The 20,757-nt window shown below is 48.0% G+C and overlaps 1 protein-coding gene across 1 annotated transcript in view; it reads right to left on the bottom strand.

Moving 5' to 3' along the window:
- The window catches only part of PNPLA7 (patatin like phospholipase domain containing 7), a gene marked incomplete at its 5' end in the record, with an annotated part of 134,385 nt that overhangs the window by 19,563 nt on the left and 94,065 nt on the right, over positions 1-20,757 (bottom strand). The window contains 3 exons of the mRNA XM_057378351.1: positions 804-873; positions 4,929-5,045; positions 12,811-12,967. Of these exons, the coding sequence (XP_057234334.1) occupies positions 804-873; positions 4,929-5,045; positions 12,811-12,967 (344 nt within the window). The remainder of the gene's footprint in view (positions 1-803; positions 874-4,928; positions 5,046-12,810; positions 12,968-20,757) is intronic.

Raw genomic sequence — 20,757 nt, 5'->3', positions numbered from 1 at the left:
GTAACCATCCTCCAGCTGACTCCTGTCCTTCCATTAAACCTCCCCAGGGACAAGGAGCTGGACAGAGCCAGGCTCCTGACCTCAACTGGCTTAGCCTGCTATGGAATGGGAACATAAACCCTCTCAGAAGGGTTAATCCTTTTTCTGCTTCTTTCAGCTGCCCTGATCAAAGCCCAGAGTCTTTCAGCAGCTCCGTGACCCCCTGGAACAGCAGGAATGGACAGTGTGACCCAGCCAGCCCCAAGGACAAACATCAGAGGCTGCAGRGATATCTGGGGCACTGAGGCCTCCCCTGCAGCCTGAGTCACTGCCCTGCTGCCCCCCACACACAAAAACCACGGGAAGGGTCCCCTGGGGACACCCCAGGCACCTCAGATCCTCTTCCCCTCTTCATTCAGTGAGAAACAGAAAGGACTGGCCCAAACTGAGAGCCCAACGCAGCCCCTGCTTCAGGTGGAGCTGTTCTAGGGGGAGGCAGCTTTATTTCTAGGGCATTTGAATTTAAAAGGTTTGGGTTGCTTTAAGTGTGATTTATGGCTGAAGCACCTGCACTTCACTTTAAGGATGCTTTAAGGAAACAGAAAGGTGCCAAAGGACCCATTTTCTCCTCAAACAGTGGATGCAGCACCTCACTGAATTCCTTCCCTGTACCTTGTTATCTGTGTACAGCCACAGCTGGGTGCTCAGCAGACAACAGACAAGGTACAAAAGGGAAGACAAATCCCAAGGGTGAGAAGAACCCCAGGAGTAAGGAGTGACCCCAAGTCTCACATGAGGATTTAAGGGGCCATGAGCACACTCACCATCCCTGTGCACCCTCATGGCCGAGGCAGTGATGTCAGTGGTGATGGTGAAGTAAGGAATCCACAAGTCCTGCAAAAAAGGAGCCCCAATTTTACTAAATCCATAACCCTGCACTTGATCACACCTTGCRCCTCACCAGGCACAGCTCCAGCCCTGCATGGATGAGGAAAACCCCTCAGCCCTGCGTTTCAATTCAGGAATTTGTCTCTTGTGCGAACAATTCGTTCAGAATTGAGGCAGACGAAAATCCTCCAAAATTCCTTTTGCAACAGCAAGAACCCCTTGCTGCAGCAGAGAGTGCAGAGGCAGCACAGAGAGCTCCTCGTACAAAGGAGGACACTCCTGCAGGGTGTCTTTGTCTGAATTCAGGGGATGGGGGGATCCGATGGTCACTGTCACCCCAAGGGATCCTGAGTGTATCCAGTGCTACAGGACAGCGTGGAGGGAACATTCACCTTTCAAATTTTTGGTTCTTACCGAGGTCACCCAGCACTGCTGCTCCTGGCTGCCCTGGGGACACGGCACYGAGCAGGAGAAACCTCTGCTCCCACCAGTCTGATCCCACCCAGCTGTTCCATTCAGGGGCTGCTCCCCAAGCTGAACAAACCCCTCCATGGATCACAGACCMCCCAGCCCCAGCCTGAGCAGAGCCAAGTCCCTGAGACACCTCTGGGAGAGGGAAGAACATGATCCATGGCCTCTTCACCCAGCAGKGTCCAGTTTGTACCTCCTGGAGATGGAGCCGGGGTGGTTTCTGCAGGAAATGCACACCCAATGTTTTCTGGAGTCAAAGAGGACAACGCCAAACCTTGGAGCACTGGCTACAGGAACAAAGGATCCTGCCAGGTAGGTCTCCAAGATGATTCTAGAGGTTTCCTGAGATGCTGCAGGGCAACACAACCATGGGGAGTGTGGAACAGAAGGAGGGTGATGCACTAAAGGAATAGCCAAAGGGTTTGTTCAGTGGGGCCAGCCCAAAGTCAGCCCCGCTCGTGGCAGGGGAAGGTCTCACTCTGGTTTCTGCTGTGCCTCCCATCCCACCAGCTGGAAAAAGCAAAGGGAAGGTGTCCTCCCCACTGTGCAGGGCTTTSCTGAGAGAGGAGAGTTTTGGAAAGTCTCCATGGAGCCCAGTGAAACAGGAACTGCTGAGGGGAAGAAGGAGGATGGCTCGGAGTAAACTGAGCCTGTGCCCAGGGACAGCTGATGCTGCTCTGTCACTCACAAAAGCTGAATCAGGGCTGAAGAGGAAAATCTGCTCTCCCAGCAGCCTTTGTGCACTGGACACRGTGCCTGGGCTTTCTCCAGCACAGCTCTGATGGGCCTCAAACTCAAACCAAACACAGGTTTGGACTCCAGCAGCACCTGGAGCTGGAAGCTCTCCCTCACTGGTCAGGCTGCAGCTCCTGGTGGGATTTCTGTGCTGTTCAAGCTGGAATTCTGCACTGCCAAGAAGCAGGGTTGTTTTATTTTCCTGGTGAGTTTAATCCCTTCAGCAGCTCTGCAAAGCTGGTGGCACTGGGGAGGGCTCACAGACCCTGCAGCAGCACTATAACCCTGAGAATGCCAGAGGCAGGTGGATGGACAAAGKAGGATTCCAGGAGCAGGAGGGTGCCTCTCCATGCTGAGGATATTCTGAGGAGTGTAGCAGTCAGTGCATCAGCCAAATATTAAACAAAAACAGGGGAATGGGAGGAGGAGCCTCTGYGATACCTCCTTTCCTGCTCAGGCAAACACCTGCACCAAGCAAGCTCACCCCAGCCCTCCCACCCAGCAGTAAAATCTGCACTGCTCAGGGATTGTGCTGCTGCTTTGGGAACAGAGCATCACCCAGGGCTGAAACTGGACTGAGTACAAGTCTTGTCTGACTCCTCACACCTGACCCCCCAGCTGAGATGATTCCAAAGGGCATTGGGACATAGCATTTTCTCCTGCCACAGACAACACAAAGTCCAGAGGCTGATGTTCTCACAGAGGGATGGGTAATTGGAGAAGAAAAGAGCTGTGTTTGTTGAGAACTTTCTTTGAAGCCCCCTGTGCTGGGTTTGTGTGTCCCAGTGGCCCACACTGGGCTCCTGTGAGCACCCTGAGGGACTCAGAGTGAGCCGTGCTTGGGAGGTGCCTGTGGCTGGGAGCAGGGATGGGTTTTTGTCACTAGGTTTTTGTCACCAGGGCCCCCACACGAGCAGCACTGCTGGGAGGCAGACACCCACGTCACAAGGGTTGGCAGGGAGCAAATTCCAGAGAAAATGGAAACCTCCCTTTCAGCATCAGAAATAACAGCTCAGCGTCAGCGGCTCGGGCGGGGGAGAGGGGTGAGCGCTCGTGGGGGCAGCACAGGGGTGCCACCTGAGCCACGGGAGCAAAAACGAGGAGCTGGCCCAGATTTTCTCAATTTTAAACTTTTCTAGAGCTAAGAGGGTCAGTAGCACCCCAGCCCCTTGGGGAGGAGGTTCCCAAGTTTTCCTGGGATCACTGTGGATCATCCCAGGAAGGAGCAGTTGTGGCAAAGCACCCAAACACAACCTCTGCTTGTAAGGCTAATAATTAATTCTTATTAATAGGAATTTCCTGGTGGAAATCATTGCTACCCACCCAAACCCACCCAAATTGGGGAGAAAAGATGAATGTTTGTAGTTTGGATGCTTTAAATGCTTTAAGAAAATATTTTTTCAAGCCTTAATGTTGTTCCAGGTCCAGCTCCTGTTCCTGTCTCACTCTCCCTTCACCCCAGGACAGYTCCCAGTGCCAGGACTGGTCACCCCACACTGACAGTGGGAATTAAAATGAATGAATGAATTGCTCCCTCTGTCCTGGCTGAGCTACACAAGACTTTTCCTGATTATCTGTGGGATACCTTCCCACRAAAGCAAACCCTTGAACACAGTGTGAGGGGTTGTGATGGTCAGCACAGAGATGATGCTGTTGGATGCCTCAGAACTGGATTCTTCTCAGACAAAACCTTTCTGTGACTGCGAGGAAAGGCCAGAAAATGTTAAAATGCCTAAGGAAGGAATCTGCTGCATCTTGAAAGGGAAGTACAAAGAATTGATTGCTGGAATCCAGAGCAGGGATAGACAGAAATGGCTCACGGTGCACCAGGGGAGGTTGGGGCTGGATAGGGGGAAAATTTTTTTTGTGGAAAGGGTGGTCAGGCATTGGACCATCCCTGGACGTGCTCAAAAGTCACGTGGATGTGGCACCTGGGGACAGGGATCAGCACTGGCCTGAGTAGTGCTGGTTGGACTCAATGATCTCAGAAACGATTTCCACCCCTAATGATCCCATAATTCTCTAAAACCTGTTTGTCTCCAGCATCATCCCCTCTGCACAGCAAACTGCTATTTTAATCCCCATGATGATTAATCACTTACTTTCATCCCTGCACTGAGGTAGGGAATGTTTTGAATTATTTTTACCAAATATATTTAAAGTAGATACAGTGATAATTTGCTACATGATCTTTCATCACAGGGATGCAAACACAGGAATAATTCRGTTAAAATTGCAAATCAGGTAAAATTCCAAGGCTACCCAAACACTCTCTGAGTTGGGTAATGTAGGAAGGCAAACACTGATAATGTGCTTCACAATCTGCTGCTGCTGAGGGGYGGAGGGGAGGTGGATTCCAAAGGTGGCTCTGGGCTCAGGTGGACCACACAACACCCAGCAACYACAAAAAAAGTCACCAAGTGCAAACCAGGACACAAAGGACTCTGCCATTATTGCAGTTTCCAGGAGGCTGCTCAGAAAAATTTGCCCCAGCTTTGAAACTAAAATTCAAAAAAGCCAAACCCAGTGCAGCCCAGTTCAAGCCCTGAAGGTCTCTGAGACCTGATYTGCAGGAAAGTAATGATGAAGCAGCCTCAGATGTTCTTCTTCAGAGTCACAATTGTCACTTCTTTTCCCTGGCAAAGAGATCCCTTTGTCAAACTGAAATAGCTACAAATAATCTACAACTTGTGTTTTCTAAATCCACCAAGAATAACATCACATCCACAGTTCCACCATTTTTTTTCAGTCACCCAACAGCTCCAGATTTCCTATGAGCATGAAAAAAAGCCATTTCTGCTCCAACAGAAYACCGGGACAGAATTTCCTATCCATAAGGTGAATAAAGAACCTACCTCTATCTGCTTATCTTTAAAGATGTTGTTGATGCTGTTGTTAAAAGCTGCTCCAGAAAACATAGAGGTGATTGGGTATGTCAAGTCTAGGATAGTCTTGAACACCGAGTTCATAACCTAAAAAGAAAAAAAAAAAAAGGAATTTCAAAGGTAAATAGAGGCCAGAATCCACAGGAATGTGTGCATGAAGGCTGCAATTCCAGAGCCATCATATTCCTGAGCCTAGAGCTGAYATGCTGGAAGCATCACAAGTGCAGAAAGTGTTGAGGGGACAGAAAGACAATTGCAAAATCTACAACCAGGAGCTCCTTGAGGGGTAAATAAATGAAAACCCCAAAGCAGCAGCAAGCCCTGGTTCAACAAGAACATGCATTGCTCCCCCTGTGCCCCCAATCAGTCCCAAAGCAGCATGTCTAGCTCCATCCTTTGTATTTTTTTAATTAAAAAAAAATGTTCTCAGTTATCTTCATCTTCACCATTGCCTTCATCATCACCTCCAGTGCCCATGCTGTTCAGTGGGGTGGGAAGGAAATCATAAATCCATGTCCAGGAGTCCTTTCCTTYATCTGCCTTCTCATTTGGGGTCACCCTAAGTTTTCTCCCAGACTCAATGTTTTTCTCTGCCTCAACAGAAGCACTCAGAAAATCGTGCCYGGGATTCTCTGGGACTGTAACCAGGTTCAGGCAGGCACATGTCAAAGAGCTTTMAATACTTCCTGTGTGTCAAGGTCTGTTATCTGTCATTCCCAAAGTGAGTTATTGGGATATTTATGTTATGGATCAGCATTTAAGTGCTGCAGACTYTGCACCAGCCAGGAAAACCAACCCACAGCAGGTTCCTTAAAGCACTACAGGTTTCTAAACACCAGTCCTTCTAAGTGAATTCAGTTCTTCTAACACACAGATGCTGGAATTAAACTTTCATTGATTCCTTTTTTCTCCATTTCAACAACATTATTACACCTATGTACTGACCGACASGAAACGATGAAAATTTAATTGCATTATGGCCACAGTATTTGTCCATAGCCAGACTCTTGCTGTCAATTCCTAATAAATCTTAACAAAATTCAATGCTTACCATATTACATCATTGTTAAAGTGTAAAAGAAGACCACAAAACCCAATTAATSCCTTTCAAATTAAACAGGGTTTCACTGGATGAAACATTTCTATAAGATGAAACATTTTCTCTCTCTCTGCATGTTCTCTGTAATTTATCAAATTCCCAGAGAACAGGGCATCATTCCCAGGAACACACACGTAACAGTCTCGGCCCTGCCAGCTGTTAGAGCAGCTGTGAGCAACATCTGGCTTTGGCTTTGCCTTAGCAGTGATTTAAAGAGCAGCAGCATCAGCCTGCATTGCCAYGTCCAGCTGCTTCCAAATTCCTCCCAGGGATCTGCCCAGGGAACACATGTGCAAGGATGAAAAAAAAAATATCTTTAAGAACAAGTATGGGAAGAGGAAATGTGGGAGAATGCAAAAGGCTGAGCACAAAGCCAGGGATGAAGGGTCAGCTTCATTCACATCCTCRCTCTGGGTTTGATGTGGTGAGGACAGTGTGCCAACCTAACTATAGACTGCTACCCACTGCTTCGAGGGAGATGGAATTAGGGCTGCTCCTAAAATAGGGATTAGGGCTCTGACTGCAGTCACAGTGATTAAAKCAGGGGAAGAGGCATTTACAAGGAGCCCTTTATTTAATATTGAAGGAAAATCTCTCCCACTCAGCACCAGGCTTCCCTTGGTGCAAACGGTATTTTTAATGCTGAGCCTCTAYGTTTCTCCTGGTCCTGAGAGTGATCCTGTCCATGGACAAAAYACTTCTAATTAACAGTTATTTCTTAATATTCTCATTTCTCAGAGCTGGAAGATGCCCTTTAGCTGATGCTGGTGACCAACAGCCTCCCTCAGCCTCCCAGAATAGCTGCTACCACCTCCCCAGACAAACCCAGTTAAAGATCACCCTCAGGGCAGGCAGACAGGGCCATCTGAGTGTGGCTCCACTTCCCACCAGGAGCTCAGGGATCAGCTCCAGCAGCTCCAAGAGCTTCATCCCCTGACACCACTGGGATGGSAAGCCCAGCCCTGAGCCAGCTCTGCCAGCATTCCCAGGGACTTTGCAGCTCATGGAAAACKGAATGGATTGGGTTGGGAGGGACCTTCAAACTCATCCAGTGCCACCCCTGCCRTGGCAGGGACACCTCCCACTRTCCCAGGCTGCTCCMAGCCCCAATGTCCAKCCTGGCCTTGGRCACTGCCAGGGATCCAGGGGCAGCCRCAGCTTCTCTGGGCACCCTGTGCCAGGGCCTSCCCACCCTCMCAGGGAACAATTCCTTCMCAATTCTTCATTAACTTCTCACAAACTTTCCTTTCTACAGCTCTGCTTTCTTTTTAAAAAGCTCTTCAATCCCAAAACGATTTTTAAAAGTGACCCTGGGATATAAAAAATCCAGCAAGGAACAGACAAGGTCCTGCTTACAGAGCAGAAGGACAAGAGCAAAGACACGTGAAGATGGACAAGAGGAATTTTCACCTCTGGCTCTTTTRTTCTTTGATGCAGAATTGTGGGAAACTGGTGTGAAAAGCCAGTATAATCCTAGGATTTTTCAACGTTCCTGACTATAAAAAACCCTGAAGGTTACTTCTGCAACAACAAAAATTTCACACAGATCTGGTAKTTTTCATACCACYCAAAAGATTATCCAGTGCCTTCTCMGCATTCACCTATAAAGTTTCAATAAAACAAGGAAAGGAATTCACACAGAAAGAATGTTAAATAAATAAAATAAAAACATAACTCAGGACAATAGCCTCAGATAAAYAGCACTGGATAGATTTATCCTAAAGGCAGGAATTACAGATCATGGACATAAAGGTAAACCATTAACAAATTGAGGAGTGGAAGAAAATTAAACTGATTCCATCTGAGACACCAGAAGCACCTCTGAGCCAGTAAAGGAGAGAAGCAGGTAAGGAGAGATTTGTTTAATACAGATTCAGCCATTCTGCTCCTGTGGCATTTAAAGATTATCTGCATGACCTTGAGCTGACAGCATCCCTGCAGGGGCCAAGATGGTTTGGGGCGTTTCAAAGCAACAGAGATTCTGGGATTCCGCAGCCTTTTGTCTGGATTTCCCAAATTCCAGTGTTTGACCAAAGAGTTAATTTCAACAATCTGAATAAYACAATTGAAATGTTAATTATCAGTCATCAGTTGTTTTCTGAAAGTAGATTTTACCTTTAATACCCCTTAATAGAACAAATTTTTAAGAAAAATACACTCTATGATTAATCAGCGCAAATCCAGAATTCCTTCTGCAAGGAGGGAACATTCCAACTGGCCTCGGCAAGGGAAAAGCTGCCCTTCTTTAACTGCTGTGAGCCTGACAGATCAAACTTCCCAAATGGATGATGAAGTTTTAAAGATGCAAATTAACAAGTCCCAAAGCTCTGCTGTGTCCCTTGGCAGGGTGACAGCAGCAGGGTGACACCACGGGCTGCCCAGGCACAGTGCCCATCCCTGAAGGGGACACTTAGGGACATGGTTTGGTGGTGGCCTTGGCAGTGGTGGGTGAACTTGATGATCATAAAGGTCTTTTCCAATGGTTGTGTGATTCCCTGATTGTAAAAGGAGTCTCAGGATCCAGTCTCAGGATTCTGCCTCCCCCAGCCCTGCCAGCCCCACTCCCCCTGCAGCAGCAGCAACAGCTCCTGGAGCTGAGCTGGGTGAGAATTAACCCAACAGGGAAAAGCCCAACAGGGCTGATTTCTGGCCAGATGAGCTCATCAAACCACAGCATCTCCCAACATGCAAACAGAGCAGGGTCAGAGGCAGAACCCTGTGGCTCCATGGTCAGAACCTGCCCATTGAATTGAGCTGTCAGTGATGCCTCAGGATTTCAGTTTCTCTATTTCCATGTCTCTGTACCCCTGGAATTCTCCAGTGTTTAACTCCAGACTCCACAGACAGTGCTGAGCTCCTACTCTCCCATTTTTACACAAAACAATTCCTCTGCAGCCCCAAACTCAAGGACACTTCCCTGTGCCAGGCCCCAAGAGATGGAAACAACAGAGAATTGGGGGGAGCCAAGATGGAGTTTTTGACTGCATTGGCTGCAGCTGCAATTGGAGGATTCAGCAAATCCCGATGTGCAAATGGACAAAAGTGAGAAAGGGTGAAAAGCCGTGAGCCATTGTCCATTGTGGGTGCAGCCCCTGGCTGGGCTGGGACTGCCCTGAATGGCCCTAAAGGCCCTGCAATAACAGAACTGCTTTGGATTCTCTGAATTTTGTCTTTTGTTTTAGGTAGCTGGATTAGGCATCATCAGTGCCAGCAGACAGTGACAGGCAGCAAACGATGGCAGTGTCCCACTCAGCCACCCTCATTCCCATCAGGAGCAGATTTTTTAGCCACACACACCTATAACCATATTCTTTTCAAAGAATATTCCCTTTTTTGTGAAATATTTATCCTTTGAGATATTAATCCCCTAATTACAAAAAAAAAAACAAAAAAAAAACAAAACAACAATCTGCAAACCCCAAAGCTTTGGCTTGTTTGCTTTGCTGGCTAAACAGAGGTACTGAAGACACACAGAGACAATAAATAGTAACTAATCTGACTGGGAATTTTCACATTTCCCCCAGTATTTTGACAAGAGTCATTTATTTCCTTGCTGCTTCATTAGGTGCAGAAAACACATCCCATTAAAAATATCCCTTCTCCCAGCACCAAGTGTACAACTAGAGACATGCCAGTTTCTAAAAATACCAGAGAGAGAAATAACTGCAGGACAAGCAGCATTTAGCCTGATGGATTAAAAAGATACGAAAGTAAAGCTCGGAGTTAACTAATCCATTCCACTGAAGACATTTCCCAGCTGCCCCCAGGCTGCAAGGTGCTGCACAAGGAGCACTCAGCAAGAACCTTCACCAGGACAATTCACAGCTCCAGAGGAGCAGGAGCAGCAGGTGCTGGAGCAGGGGATGCTCCAGCCTGAAGGAAGGAGCTCCTGGGACATCACCAGCCTTCCTGCCCTGGTGAAGCATGGAGCTCCTGTGGCATCTCCAGCCTTCCTGCCCCAGAGAAGGAAGGAGCTCCTGGGGACAGCAGGGGAGGCTTTTGGAGCTTTGGGACATGCCAATTTGGGGGTTATGTGAGGGATGTTCCACCTCTTTCACACTCAGATCCTTGCAGTGGATCTCCCAAGGATTCCTAAATCCCCTGGCTGTTTCCCACATGCTGGGGTCAGGGAAAGGAGCCCCTCTCCCTGCTCAGTAAAAACTCCATATGCAAGAGTCACCAACTCAGAATAGCCACTGATAAAAAGAGATTTATAATCCCCCAAACAGCCAGTGGGATCTTGGAGAGGGGATTTCATGGCTCCCTTCAGTTTGCAGCCATYCTGCTGGACACTGCTGGTGCCACTGGGAAGGCTCTCAAGCAGAGCAGCCCTTGGCTTTTGTCCTTCTCAAGCCCTTGGACAATTTCTGGATTGGACATGGACCTGCCAGAACAGGAAACCCTKGTGAAAATCCATTCCTCATTAATAMGATGAAATGTTTGYGCTGATGAGGTCATTCACCTCTCCTCCCACTACATATTTGAAGATTTCAAGGCACCAACACCTGGAACAGCCCCAGGCTGGGCTGAAAATTGCCTTTGAATTTGTGAAACATCCTCTGAGCTTTGCAATTTGTGTTAAAACATTAATCAAGAGATTAAAGCCTTCATTTCATCTTTAACTRCTCCTGGTAAAAGTGATGGTGATTCCAGCTCAGGCTGGCAAGCTCCAGAGTGGGATCACAGCCCTGAGATGCCCAGGAAACATCTCCAGCTCTGCCTCATGCCCTGCACAGGGGASACCTGACCTGAAGAGAATCCTCTGGACAAATGCACAGAGGAAAATTCCATGGCTGTAGCTTAACCACGAGCTGGGAGAGAGGGCAGAGAGCCCCAGAGTGCTGGGGGCTGGCAGAGCTCTGCAGGGAGGGATCAGCACCCACTCTGATGCCACCCTGGGAGCATCTGGTGGTGCCCAAGGCGTGACAGGGAGAGCAAGGTTAAAGGGATGTCTGACACCACTCAGTGAAGTTGGTTTTATGCCTTTGCCTTTAATCTTGAGCCTCCCCCAGCTTTGTTATCCCACCAAACTGCTGTGGATCATAAACAGATTTATGGTTTGGGTGCTACCCAAGCCAGCCAGGCACAGGCAGTTCTTAAATAAAAAGCATAAAATCCATATTCTTCTGGCATGCAGTGATGGGGAGGTGAATCAGTCCCACACTGCTCTGCCCACCAGGACAGCACAAACATCCCACAAATGTCTCCATCTGGATTTTAATGTCTCATACAATTCAGCTTCCAAAGCACTATCTTACCAAGAGACTGCAGCTTTTGTTGCAAAGCCATGGCAGWTTAGAAACTCTGGGGAGACATAAACAGTACCCATGTGCCAAGGACAGGCTCCTATTCCCCCCTGAGATCCAAGAATCTTAATCTCATCTATAAAATTCCCCGTCTCTCCATTTGCAGCACAAAAATCTACAGGAAAATGAGGTTTTGATGTGAACAACACAAAGCTGCAACCAGCAAACTTCAGAAATGACCCTCACCTCCAGTCAGSCTGAACCAGTGTCACCTGGGACAGTTTTTATCCAACATCTGATCAATAAATAAAACCAAGGCCAGGTTGGAGGGCGCCTGAGGCAATCTGGGATAGTGGAAGGTGGCTCTGCCCATGGCAGGGGTTGGAATGAGATGACCTCTAAGTTCTCTTCCAACCCAAACCAATCTTTAATTCCATGATAAATAAACTCACCCACTGAAGTCACTATTTAAAACAACCTTCCCAAAACTTGGTTTAACTTTGAAAGTAAGATTTTGTTTGTATTCAATACTGGAAGTTCAGAATTTCTCCTGAGCCGGAGTCCCATCGCTGTGGAGTGAACAGGCAGGAGTAGGAGCAACACATTTGGGAGTTATTTAGAGAAGGATTACCTCTGCCACTCAGTTCCACTGACATTTGAGAGCATGTGAGAAAGAGAGAGAATTACACAGGACACAAACACATTTGTTGAGAGCTGGAAAGGAAACAGGGCCCAGCAACGCAAAARGGAAGATAAAACAGAGATAACCACAGGTGAGCCCACTGAAACAACATCACTGCATTGACAGTGAGAGCAGGGCCTGTGCAGAGCTAAGGCAGGCACTCAGCACTTCACTGAAATGTTAAATATAAACCATCAGCTGTTATCCGAAAGCAGATTTTACCCTTAATACCTCTTAATGTAACAGAACTGCAAGACAAACACACCCAATGCTTCTGYCTTCTGTGGTCAATCACCTGAAACCCAGAATTCCCTCTGCAAGGCAACCAGAGGGAGTGCTGCAGCCRGCCTTGACAAGGGAAAAGCTGCCAGCTGCCTCCTGACTCCTTGGACATGGAGCAGCTTTTCCAGGGGATCCATCAGCGCCAGGCAGGGCTCATTCTGTGGCACAGACACGGAGTATCAGGAGGCTGCACCTTCCTGGGTGCTGCTCGTGCCCTGCCGTGCCTGGTCCTTGCCCCAGCCAAGGAGGGGATTCAGCATTCCCAGCAGAGGGAATCCAGCGTTTCCAGTAGAGAGAATCCAGCATTCCCAGTGGAGGGAATCCAGCATTCCCAACAGAAGGGATCCAGCATTCCCAGTGGAGGGGATCAAGCATTCCCAGCAGGGAATCCAGCATTCCCAGTGGAGGGGATCCAGTATTCCCAGTGGAGGGGATCCAGCATTCCCAACAGAAGGGATCCAGCATACCCAACAGAAGGGATCCAGCATTCCCAGMAGGGAACCCAGCATTTCCAGTAGGKAATKCAGCRTTCCCAGTGCTTACCATGGCCCACTGGCGAGCTTTGATCCTCATCTGGTTGTAGCTGCGCTCCTCGGCGTACAGGGCACTCATGAAGGCRCCGATGGAGGTGCCCCCGATCATATCCACGGGAATTCCAGCTTCGATCAGCGCCCGGATCACACCCACCTGGGAGCAGCCCCTGTGCCAGGGAGRGACAGGGAAAAGGGAAGAAAAAGCCCCAGTCAGACAAACAATCACTGCAGGAGTGTGAAGACATGAACGGTGCCTTCTAAGGACGCCGAGCCCGCGCCAGCTGAGCTGCCAATCTCCTGCTAAACAAGCCCCGGTGCCAGGAACAAACATTATGAATGCAGGAATCTTCCAAGAGACTCCCAGAGGATCCAGGGAACATGACCACGCAGCCTGGCTTCGGTGGGAAAGGCAGCGAGATGGAAGCAGCCAAGAGATGAGCCAGTGGACGGGCAAGGGGACGTGGATTGGAGGGAGCAGAATCTGCCAGGGTCCTTCCCAAGCAGCCAGGAAAGGCTGGATTTCACAGCCCTTCCCAACAGTTTCTTTTCCGGTGATTCTTCACAGAAACTGAGCCAGCCTGCGAAAATGGGAGGGGGCACCACACGGATTAATAATGAATTTGAAGGTGGAAACAAAAGCAGGCAGAGATAAACAGTGATGAGAAGGCAGAGGTTGAGTCTGCACACAGACCCGGGAGAGGGGCAGATGAGAAGGCAACTTTTGAGGATGATAGAAATTCCTTCAGGAGTGAACACATTCCTTGATTTCAAGTGCAGAAGGAACTCTGAGAAGCAATGGAGTCAAGTGATAAACAGGAGATGGATCTCAGCACTGATGGGAGGAAAACAGAAGCAGCAACACCCCTACAGCAACCAGCTCTTATCCAGCTCTGCTCACATGGATTTGGGAACCCCAGGGGATRTTCCCTGAAAAGTATTAACCCACTGTCCAGTGCAAGTTTACGTGGCAAATCAAAGAAACCAGAATAAAACAGAAAATGTAAGAGCACACATCCAGGATGGGCCAGCATTTGGGAAACTGCGAGCAAGCTCAGACTTCTCACCCAAAAGAAAAATAGCAGAACTAAAAAACAACAGAAAGGAGCACAAAAAATGACCASAATATGAAATGGACTTCACATGAGGAGCAACTCAACTCGAATCACTGAGTGGGGAAGATCCTGAGTGATGGGAGACATGCAGGGCCAGCAGTRATATCAGCATGCAGAGATTTTAATGGAAAGGAAAGAATGTGCAGACAGGTGTATGCAGAGCACAAAGTGGGGAAAGCACTGTGACCACATGCTGGAGAGGTCAAATCACAAATGGATTGAAGTGTGGAAAGGATGAATCAAAGGTACCGGGTTGTCAGTGGCTACTGGAGATGACAAATGGGAGGTGAGGCTGGTGTTCAGGAGGCTCAGAAGCTGCTAATGGCTGCAGATATTTGTTTTTGAAGCAGTTGCTGCTCCCCACCATCAGAAGTGAGAGAGCAGAGGTGGAACGTTTGATGTGATCTGTGAACATCAGATCAAATCTGATCTTGTATCCCCTAGTAGAAGAGATCCCTGTCCACCACAGGCCAACTGCCTTCCAAGCAGTCCAAGCCTACAGCCTCTGCTTTCAAACACTTTGCCCAATTAATAAGAAGCGTTTTTTATTAGTTCATCCCACCTGGATGGATGCTTTGCAGTCTAAGCCATAAAGCAGTAACAAATAATCTTCCTTTTCCATTTTCCTCCCATTTTCTGTCCCCTACAGTTTGCTCTGTTTCCACCCTCCTCCTCCTGGCTGTTTACATCCTATAAATACTCGCTAACAGCTGCCAAGTCCACYGTAGGTGCCATTTGGCCAAGCTATGCTGAGCACATTCTTTCCATCCAAATAAATCCCCTCCAGCTGCTGAAATGCTTTGGGACAGGTTCGTGGTTATACTGGGTGTAAATGACTTCAGTGACAGCTCCGTGCTGCTGGAACCCAAGAACACAAAAAGGTTCATTTTGCTTTCCTCTCCAAATTCCTCCTCCCCTCTGCTCCTACTGCTTCCTCCTGTAAGATGCCCGCAGTTAAAGGAATCAAACTTTTATCCTGCCCATTGTTTTTAGGATTTTAGAGTGCAGTTATTGTTGCTCATGCCTGGCACTACCCACTGCCCCAGCCCTGATATTCCACCAAGGAACAGACCTGATCCTACACCAGGCTGCTCCCTGGAGACAGCCAGGTGCCTTTCCTAGGGTATGTGAGGTACCTGAAAGTATTTCCTACTCAGAGGACAATTTTAAACAGGCCAGGAGCAGCTCCAGACTGGACTCTCTGCCTTTAACTGGTTTTCCTGATTCACACACCCATAAATACAAGGGATTTGATGTGATCACTCTGGATTTGTTCCTACTTTGTAGCACAGTGCCTTTGAATGAATAACAGAAGATCATTATTACTTTTATTGGCAAGTCATCCTCTTTTCCATTGAATCCCTGCCAATATCCCACTAAATGTGGGACAGTCACAAAGATCCAAAAGATTCACTGATCCCAAAGCAAGATRGGAATCAAAGTCCTTCTCTTGGTTGTAAAGAGACCTCCCATAAGCTGCCTAAATCATGTTTCATTTAAACACAAAAAGTTGATTCTTCCAGCTCTAGCACCTGTGCAGGAGAATTTGTGATGGAATTTCCAAACTGAATCCTGAACCAAGGTAAACATGCCYGAGCCTTCCCTTTTTTCCAGGCACCACCCGGCCTCCTGAAAGATATAAATGTTTTTTTTTCCTGTTTCCCTACAGCTTGAGGCCATCACTGCCCCAGCAGCATCACYACACAAGACTCATCAACAGCTCCTCTCTGTTGATTCTCTCCTGGGCACTCCTTCCCTGCTCCCAGCTCCCCAAACACGGGCAAGGCTGCCAAGGGAAGCGTGTGCCGGCGCCTTGCCAGGCACTCACATCCCCTCCTGCAGCATCCCAGGGATCCCACACAGCTGCAGGGGGCAGCTGCAAACTGGAGAGGAAAAGAAATTGGAGCCAGGAGCAAGATCCATGTTAACAGCCAGAGGACCGGTGCAGATAAAACCAGGGATTGTGCACTGCTTGTAAAACCAGGCCCGATTTCACAGGGGACGTGTCCTGGTTTAGGGAAACGTGGAAATACAAGTGTAGGGCAAGATGAGAACAAAGGGAGCTGGCTCCTGGCAAGGCTGTACCTGCACAGCAGTGACACCACRGGGACAGGGAAAACCTCCTGGGTGACAGGGAGCTGGATGTCACTCAGTGCAGGGAAAAGGGCCAGGGGAGGGCTGGCACATGGGAGGAGGGAGCATCCCAGGGAGGGGATCACCCCCAGAGTGTCCTGGGGCTGCACACACAGCTGTCTTCACCCTAAAGCTGCCTGAAGGAAAAGCTGCATGGATGGAGCCCTCCCCTGCCAGGACTGCCCCAGGACAGGGACAAATGACCAAGGACAAAATGACCYACAAGAYTGATGCCYCAGGATTTCAGYTTCTCYATTTCCAYGTCTCTGGAACCCTGTGACTCTCCAGTGTTTAACTCCAGACTCCACAGACAGTGCTGAGCTCCTGCTCTCCCATTTTACACAAAACAATTCCTCTGCAGCCCCAAACTCAAGGACACCTCCYTGTGCCAGGCCYCAAGAGATGGAAACAACAGAGAATTGGGGGTGGGTGACATCATCACATGAAAGTGTCATTGGAGAATTGGGGCCTGATACGTTCATGAGACAGAACTTATAAAAGGTGAAGATCTCGTGACTCAGGGTCCTTTTTGGGTGTAGCCTCACAAGAAGGCTTTGTCTGCCCTCAGTGGACTTGTAGGCTTGGATTAAATTTGTCTGCTTTGATTCTCCTGACTTTGTCTGGCCTCTGTTTCAGGTAAGCCCTGTTTTAGGCACCACAACCAGTACAGAACCATTGTCTGAGGGGTGGTGGTGGCTGTAGATCCTTCTCGGGGTCATTGTGGAGGTGCTTGTTGCACTGGAGCAGGGGGAAATTGGCTGCTGTTCTTGTGAAGTGCTACAGAGAGTGCCATCAGCAAAGGTGACACAAGGAAAAACCTCTTTTTCACAGAAACAGCAGCATTTTGGGAGTGTTCTGTGGCTGATCCTGGCGCTGAGTTCCTCAGAAACAGAGCAAGTCTGCTACAAGTTGCAGCTGGATTATCTCCAACTGGCACCTTCCAGCTTTTGCAGCAGCATCAATACACACAAACATTGCTCTGAAATCTAATCCTCCTTGTATCTTTCCAATAACATTATTTCCCAGCTTCCCYGACCATAAAACTTCCCAGCATCATCAATCTGCCAGAACTATTGCAGCAATTTTCTGCCAGCTCTGAGGGGAACACAGAACCCAGACCCCACCATTTCTCCTCCTATGGCTCTACATGGGCACTTATGGAAGTTTCCAATCTTGACACAACATTAATTAATTGATTAATCAACTAAGCACCATTTTTAAGCTAAACAGAAGGGATAACCCCACATTACTGGATTGTCACCCAGCTACCAGCAAGATCTTTTCCAGCAGCTGCCCTGGAGAAAGCTCTCTCCCTTCCACAGCCCACACATATTGATCCAGAGAGATCTGAACTTTCCTGTCTTCCCTTCCATTAACAACAGTCTCATTCCATCCTCCCACTGAGCTGTGCTCTCAGATTTCCACCATCTCCTTAAGCAAGAAATCACACATTAACCCTGTGCCAGGCAGGCACATCTGGCAGAAAAAGCATCTCCTGTTTATCCCAACCCCAGTGAAACCCCCTTCCTGCAAGAAAATCCAAATACAATGTCCTTTTATGGCCCTTGTTTCTGCTTTATACACTAACTTTAGAACAAGCTTTAAACAAAGAGATTTGTGCCTGACACAGAARTAAATGAGCAAAATGTGTTCAGCCCTTCCAGGAGGGGTGTCAGGGCTACCCAGCCCTGAGGTGGGAAGGGATACACAGGAATCAGGCACTGGAGGAGTGAAAAAACACAAAATAGTCAAAGTAAATTATAAAACAACATGGTTTTTGTTTTCTGACCCCAGCTAGCAGCAGCCCACTCTGAGAGGGGCACAGGAGCAGAGGAGAGGCTGAATGGCAAAAGGGACCCACTTGGGGATGTCACAAAATCCTGTCCCTTACTCTGAGCCAAGGAATGATTCAGTTATCATCTGCAAAGAAAGATAATTTCTTCAGAAAACAAATCTATCCTCCTTCCCCACCCCCTGGAGACTTATTTCTTAAAGCCTTGGCAGGACACRTTTTGAGCACAACATCTGGAAGCTGCAGAAATTGAAAGAATAGAACTGTGAATCGGTGCAGAACTTCTCTTCAATTTCCTTTTCCTTAACAGGAAGACTCAYTGCCCAGGCAGGGTTGGACAGAGATTCCCCAAAATCACAGCAATGTAGGAACCTCACTCCTGAAAGCACAGGGAGTTGCCAGCAYAGCTCTGTGATTGCTCCATGGGAAGTGAACACAGCTCACGCTTCTACATCTGATAAAAAAGGTGCAAAACCAGCAAMAAGAACTGCCTCACAACTTCACCAGCTCCTTGTTTAATTTCACCAGTTCATCAAGGCACTGATGTGAATAAATGAGTTTGGTGGGTTGAAGACTGGAGATGAGGACAGGAGGGTCCAACTCAACCTCCTGCAATTAATTTTAGGGTTTTTTTTAAGCCATAACTTTGAAGCAGATGACTCCCAAGCTCCTGCTGCTTGGAGGGTTTAATAGAAGCTGTTAWAACCTTCACCCTCCGTGGTAGATGGGAGCAGATGAGCAATTACAGAGGTGCTGCAGATGGGAAAAGGAAAAATCAGATAGTGAAGCGTTCTGTGGGTACGGAGCCATGAGAACAGGGCTTTGTGGGCACTGATGAGCCAACTGTCACACAGCTCTGAGCAACTGGCACCCAGGTCTGGGCACTGGGAGCAGCCCCAGGCTCTGTCACTGTCCCTGCTCGCTTGGAGGCAGGATTCTGAACTGCTGCACAAACACAATTAAAACACAGTGAACGCGCCGGGCACTGCTGGGGATGGTCCCTCCCTGAAGAAATCAGAGCAGAGCCTCTGAGGAGCAATGGGGCTGCAGCCTCCCCCCAACCATCTGCAAACACAAAGCCCCAGGCTCCCAGAGGAGCTCCCAGCCCTGTCCCCACAGCTTTGCTCAACAGCAGCAAATAAAACTCAGTAATTTATTTTTAGCGGCTGTTTTTGTTTGCTCAAACAGCTGACTCCAGGGCTGACCTGGATAACATTCAAATTAGGTATCCAAACACACATTACCATCATCTTTCCAAAGGAGGAGCACACCTCTCTTATCTTATTCCTTTGGCCTCTCCAAAACAGCAGCAGAAGTAAAACACCAATGGTGCAGTTTTATCTTTAACAGTAAAGAGTTTTGCTGCTTCTCTATTGTGAGAATTGAAACCTCAGACAGCGAAGAACTGKTTACTTCAGTAAACAGAAAAACTCTAAGAGAATAGTTACAGTTAGATACGAGAAAGTTCACAGAGAACTGAAAGTCAAAAAAAAAACCAGAAGAAATGAGAAAGAAAACACAAGAAAAACAAACGTTACTCATTCTATACGTTATACACAAATAAAAATTAATTATTGTTTAAATTCTTATAAAATACAAAATTTCTTTACATACRTACATAAACAACTTTACATACAAAAATCCCCAAAACAAAATCCATCTATCAATCACCAACACTATGTAATTTGACATCCTGGAATCAAATCTTTTGAAATATTTGGGATGTCATCTTTTGTTCCTTTGGGATTCCAGGAGCCTGAGTCTGGAATCCAGCTTCCTCTCTGGTTTATCTGCACATGGCAGTGGATTCTCTACTCGTGACAGAAGCACAGACACCCAGCAATATGAGCACCTACAGGAGCAATCACCAGCTCTGAAACCCCCAGTGCRTCAGTCTGAGCTTCAAAAAGGGATCTCACACAGAAAAAWTCCCCTCCTYGGTGCCCTGAGACACAGACATTTAYCTACACACAAAAAAGCTATTATACAGGGCACCAAAGGGCTCCCCTTCCTCCAAAATGCTGCCAGCCCAGGGCARGCTGTGATGGGGGAAGGCTGCAAAGGCCACCAGGATTAACCTCAGGGCTGCCAAATTTCCACCTTTCCAAAGCCAAGAGACAGACTGGCCTGGCGGACAAAGGGATTACTCTGAAGAGTAGGAACGGGAGGAAAGATATTTCAAGCATTCAGAGGATGGGTGTTGGTTTTTTTTTTGGTTTTTTTTTTCCATGACACAAAGCAGATTCAGCCCCTTTTGTATSATTTTCCTACTTCCCCGCTGCAGAAATCCTGCTTCCTCAGCTGTTGCTGGGCACTGACAGACTGCAGATGCTGCACAGCCAGCCTGATTCTTCCATTTAAAACAAGGGGAGAAGCATTTTTCAAGTTCCTTTCATATCTCAGCTTAATTTGCCGGAACTTCAGAGCATGATCAGGATGAGGAATGGGATCCTTTTAGCAGCACATATTATTCAAGAAATGTCCCTGACKTGCCAGCTCTACCTTCAGCAAGCACTCGGGAATGGAGCAGGAATTTCAGGGGTGCTGCCTGACTGCAGTAGGGGAGAGAAAAAAAAGGCAGGAATTGCAAAAAAATCCTGCGTGGAAATCAGGAAATGGTGTGAACCCAGTGCAGAAGGGCCCAGTCTGTGGTGCCAGACACCAGGCCGGAGACAGAGATCTTGGCCAGTCCCCAGCAAAGCCCAGCACCCAGATCCTCCTGCCAGAGGAGGCAAAGACACTCCCAAATTTCAGCAGYCCCTGCAGAAACACCGGTGGTGTCTGGCAGTGCCCCCAGGCAGCGGCAGGTGTCACCTGGTCACTGCTCTGCATGCTGAAGAGTCAGCTCTGTCAGAATAATTGGGTGGCAGTTTCAAGCAAACTCCCCAGACACATCCAACCTGATGCCTCAGGATTTCAG

The sequence above is a fragment of the Malurus melanocephalus genome, unplaced genomic scaffold (genome assembly GCF_030028575.1).
Source record: "Malurus melanocephalus ecotype Western Australia unplaced genomic scaffold, MMel_1.1 scaffold_355, whole genome shotgun sequence".
Taxonomy (NCBI): domain Eukaryota; kingdom Metazoa; phylum Chordata; class Aves; order Passeriformes; family Maluridae; genus Malurus; species Malurus melanocephalus.
Note: the sequence above shows the minus strand (reverse complement) of the source record. Positions and strands in the feature narration are given on the sequence as shown.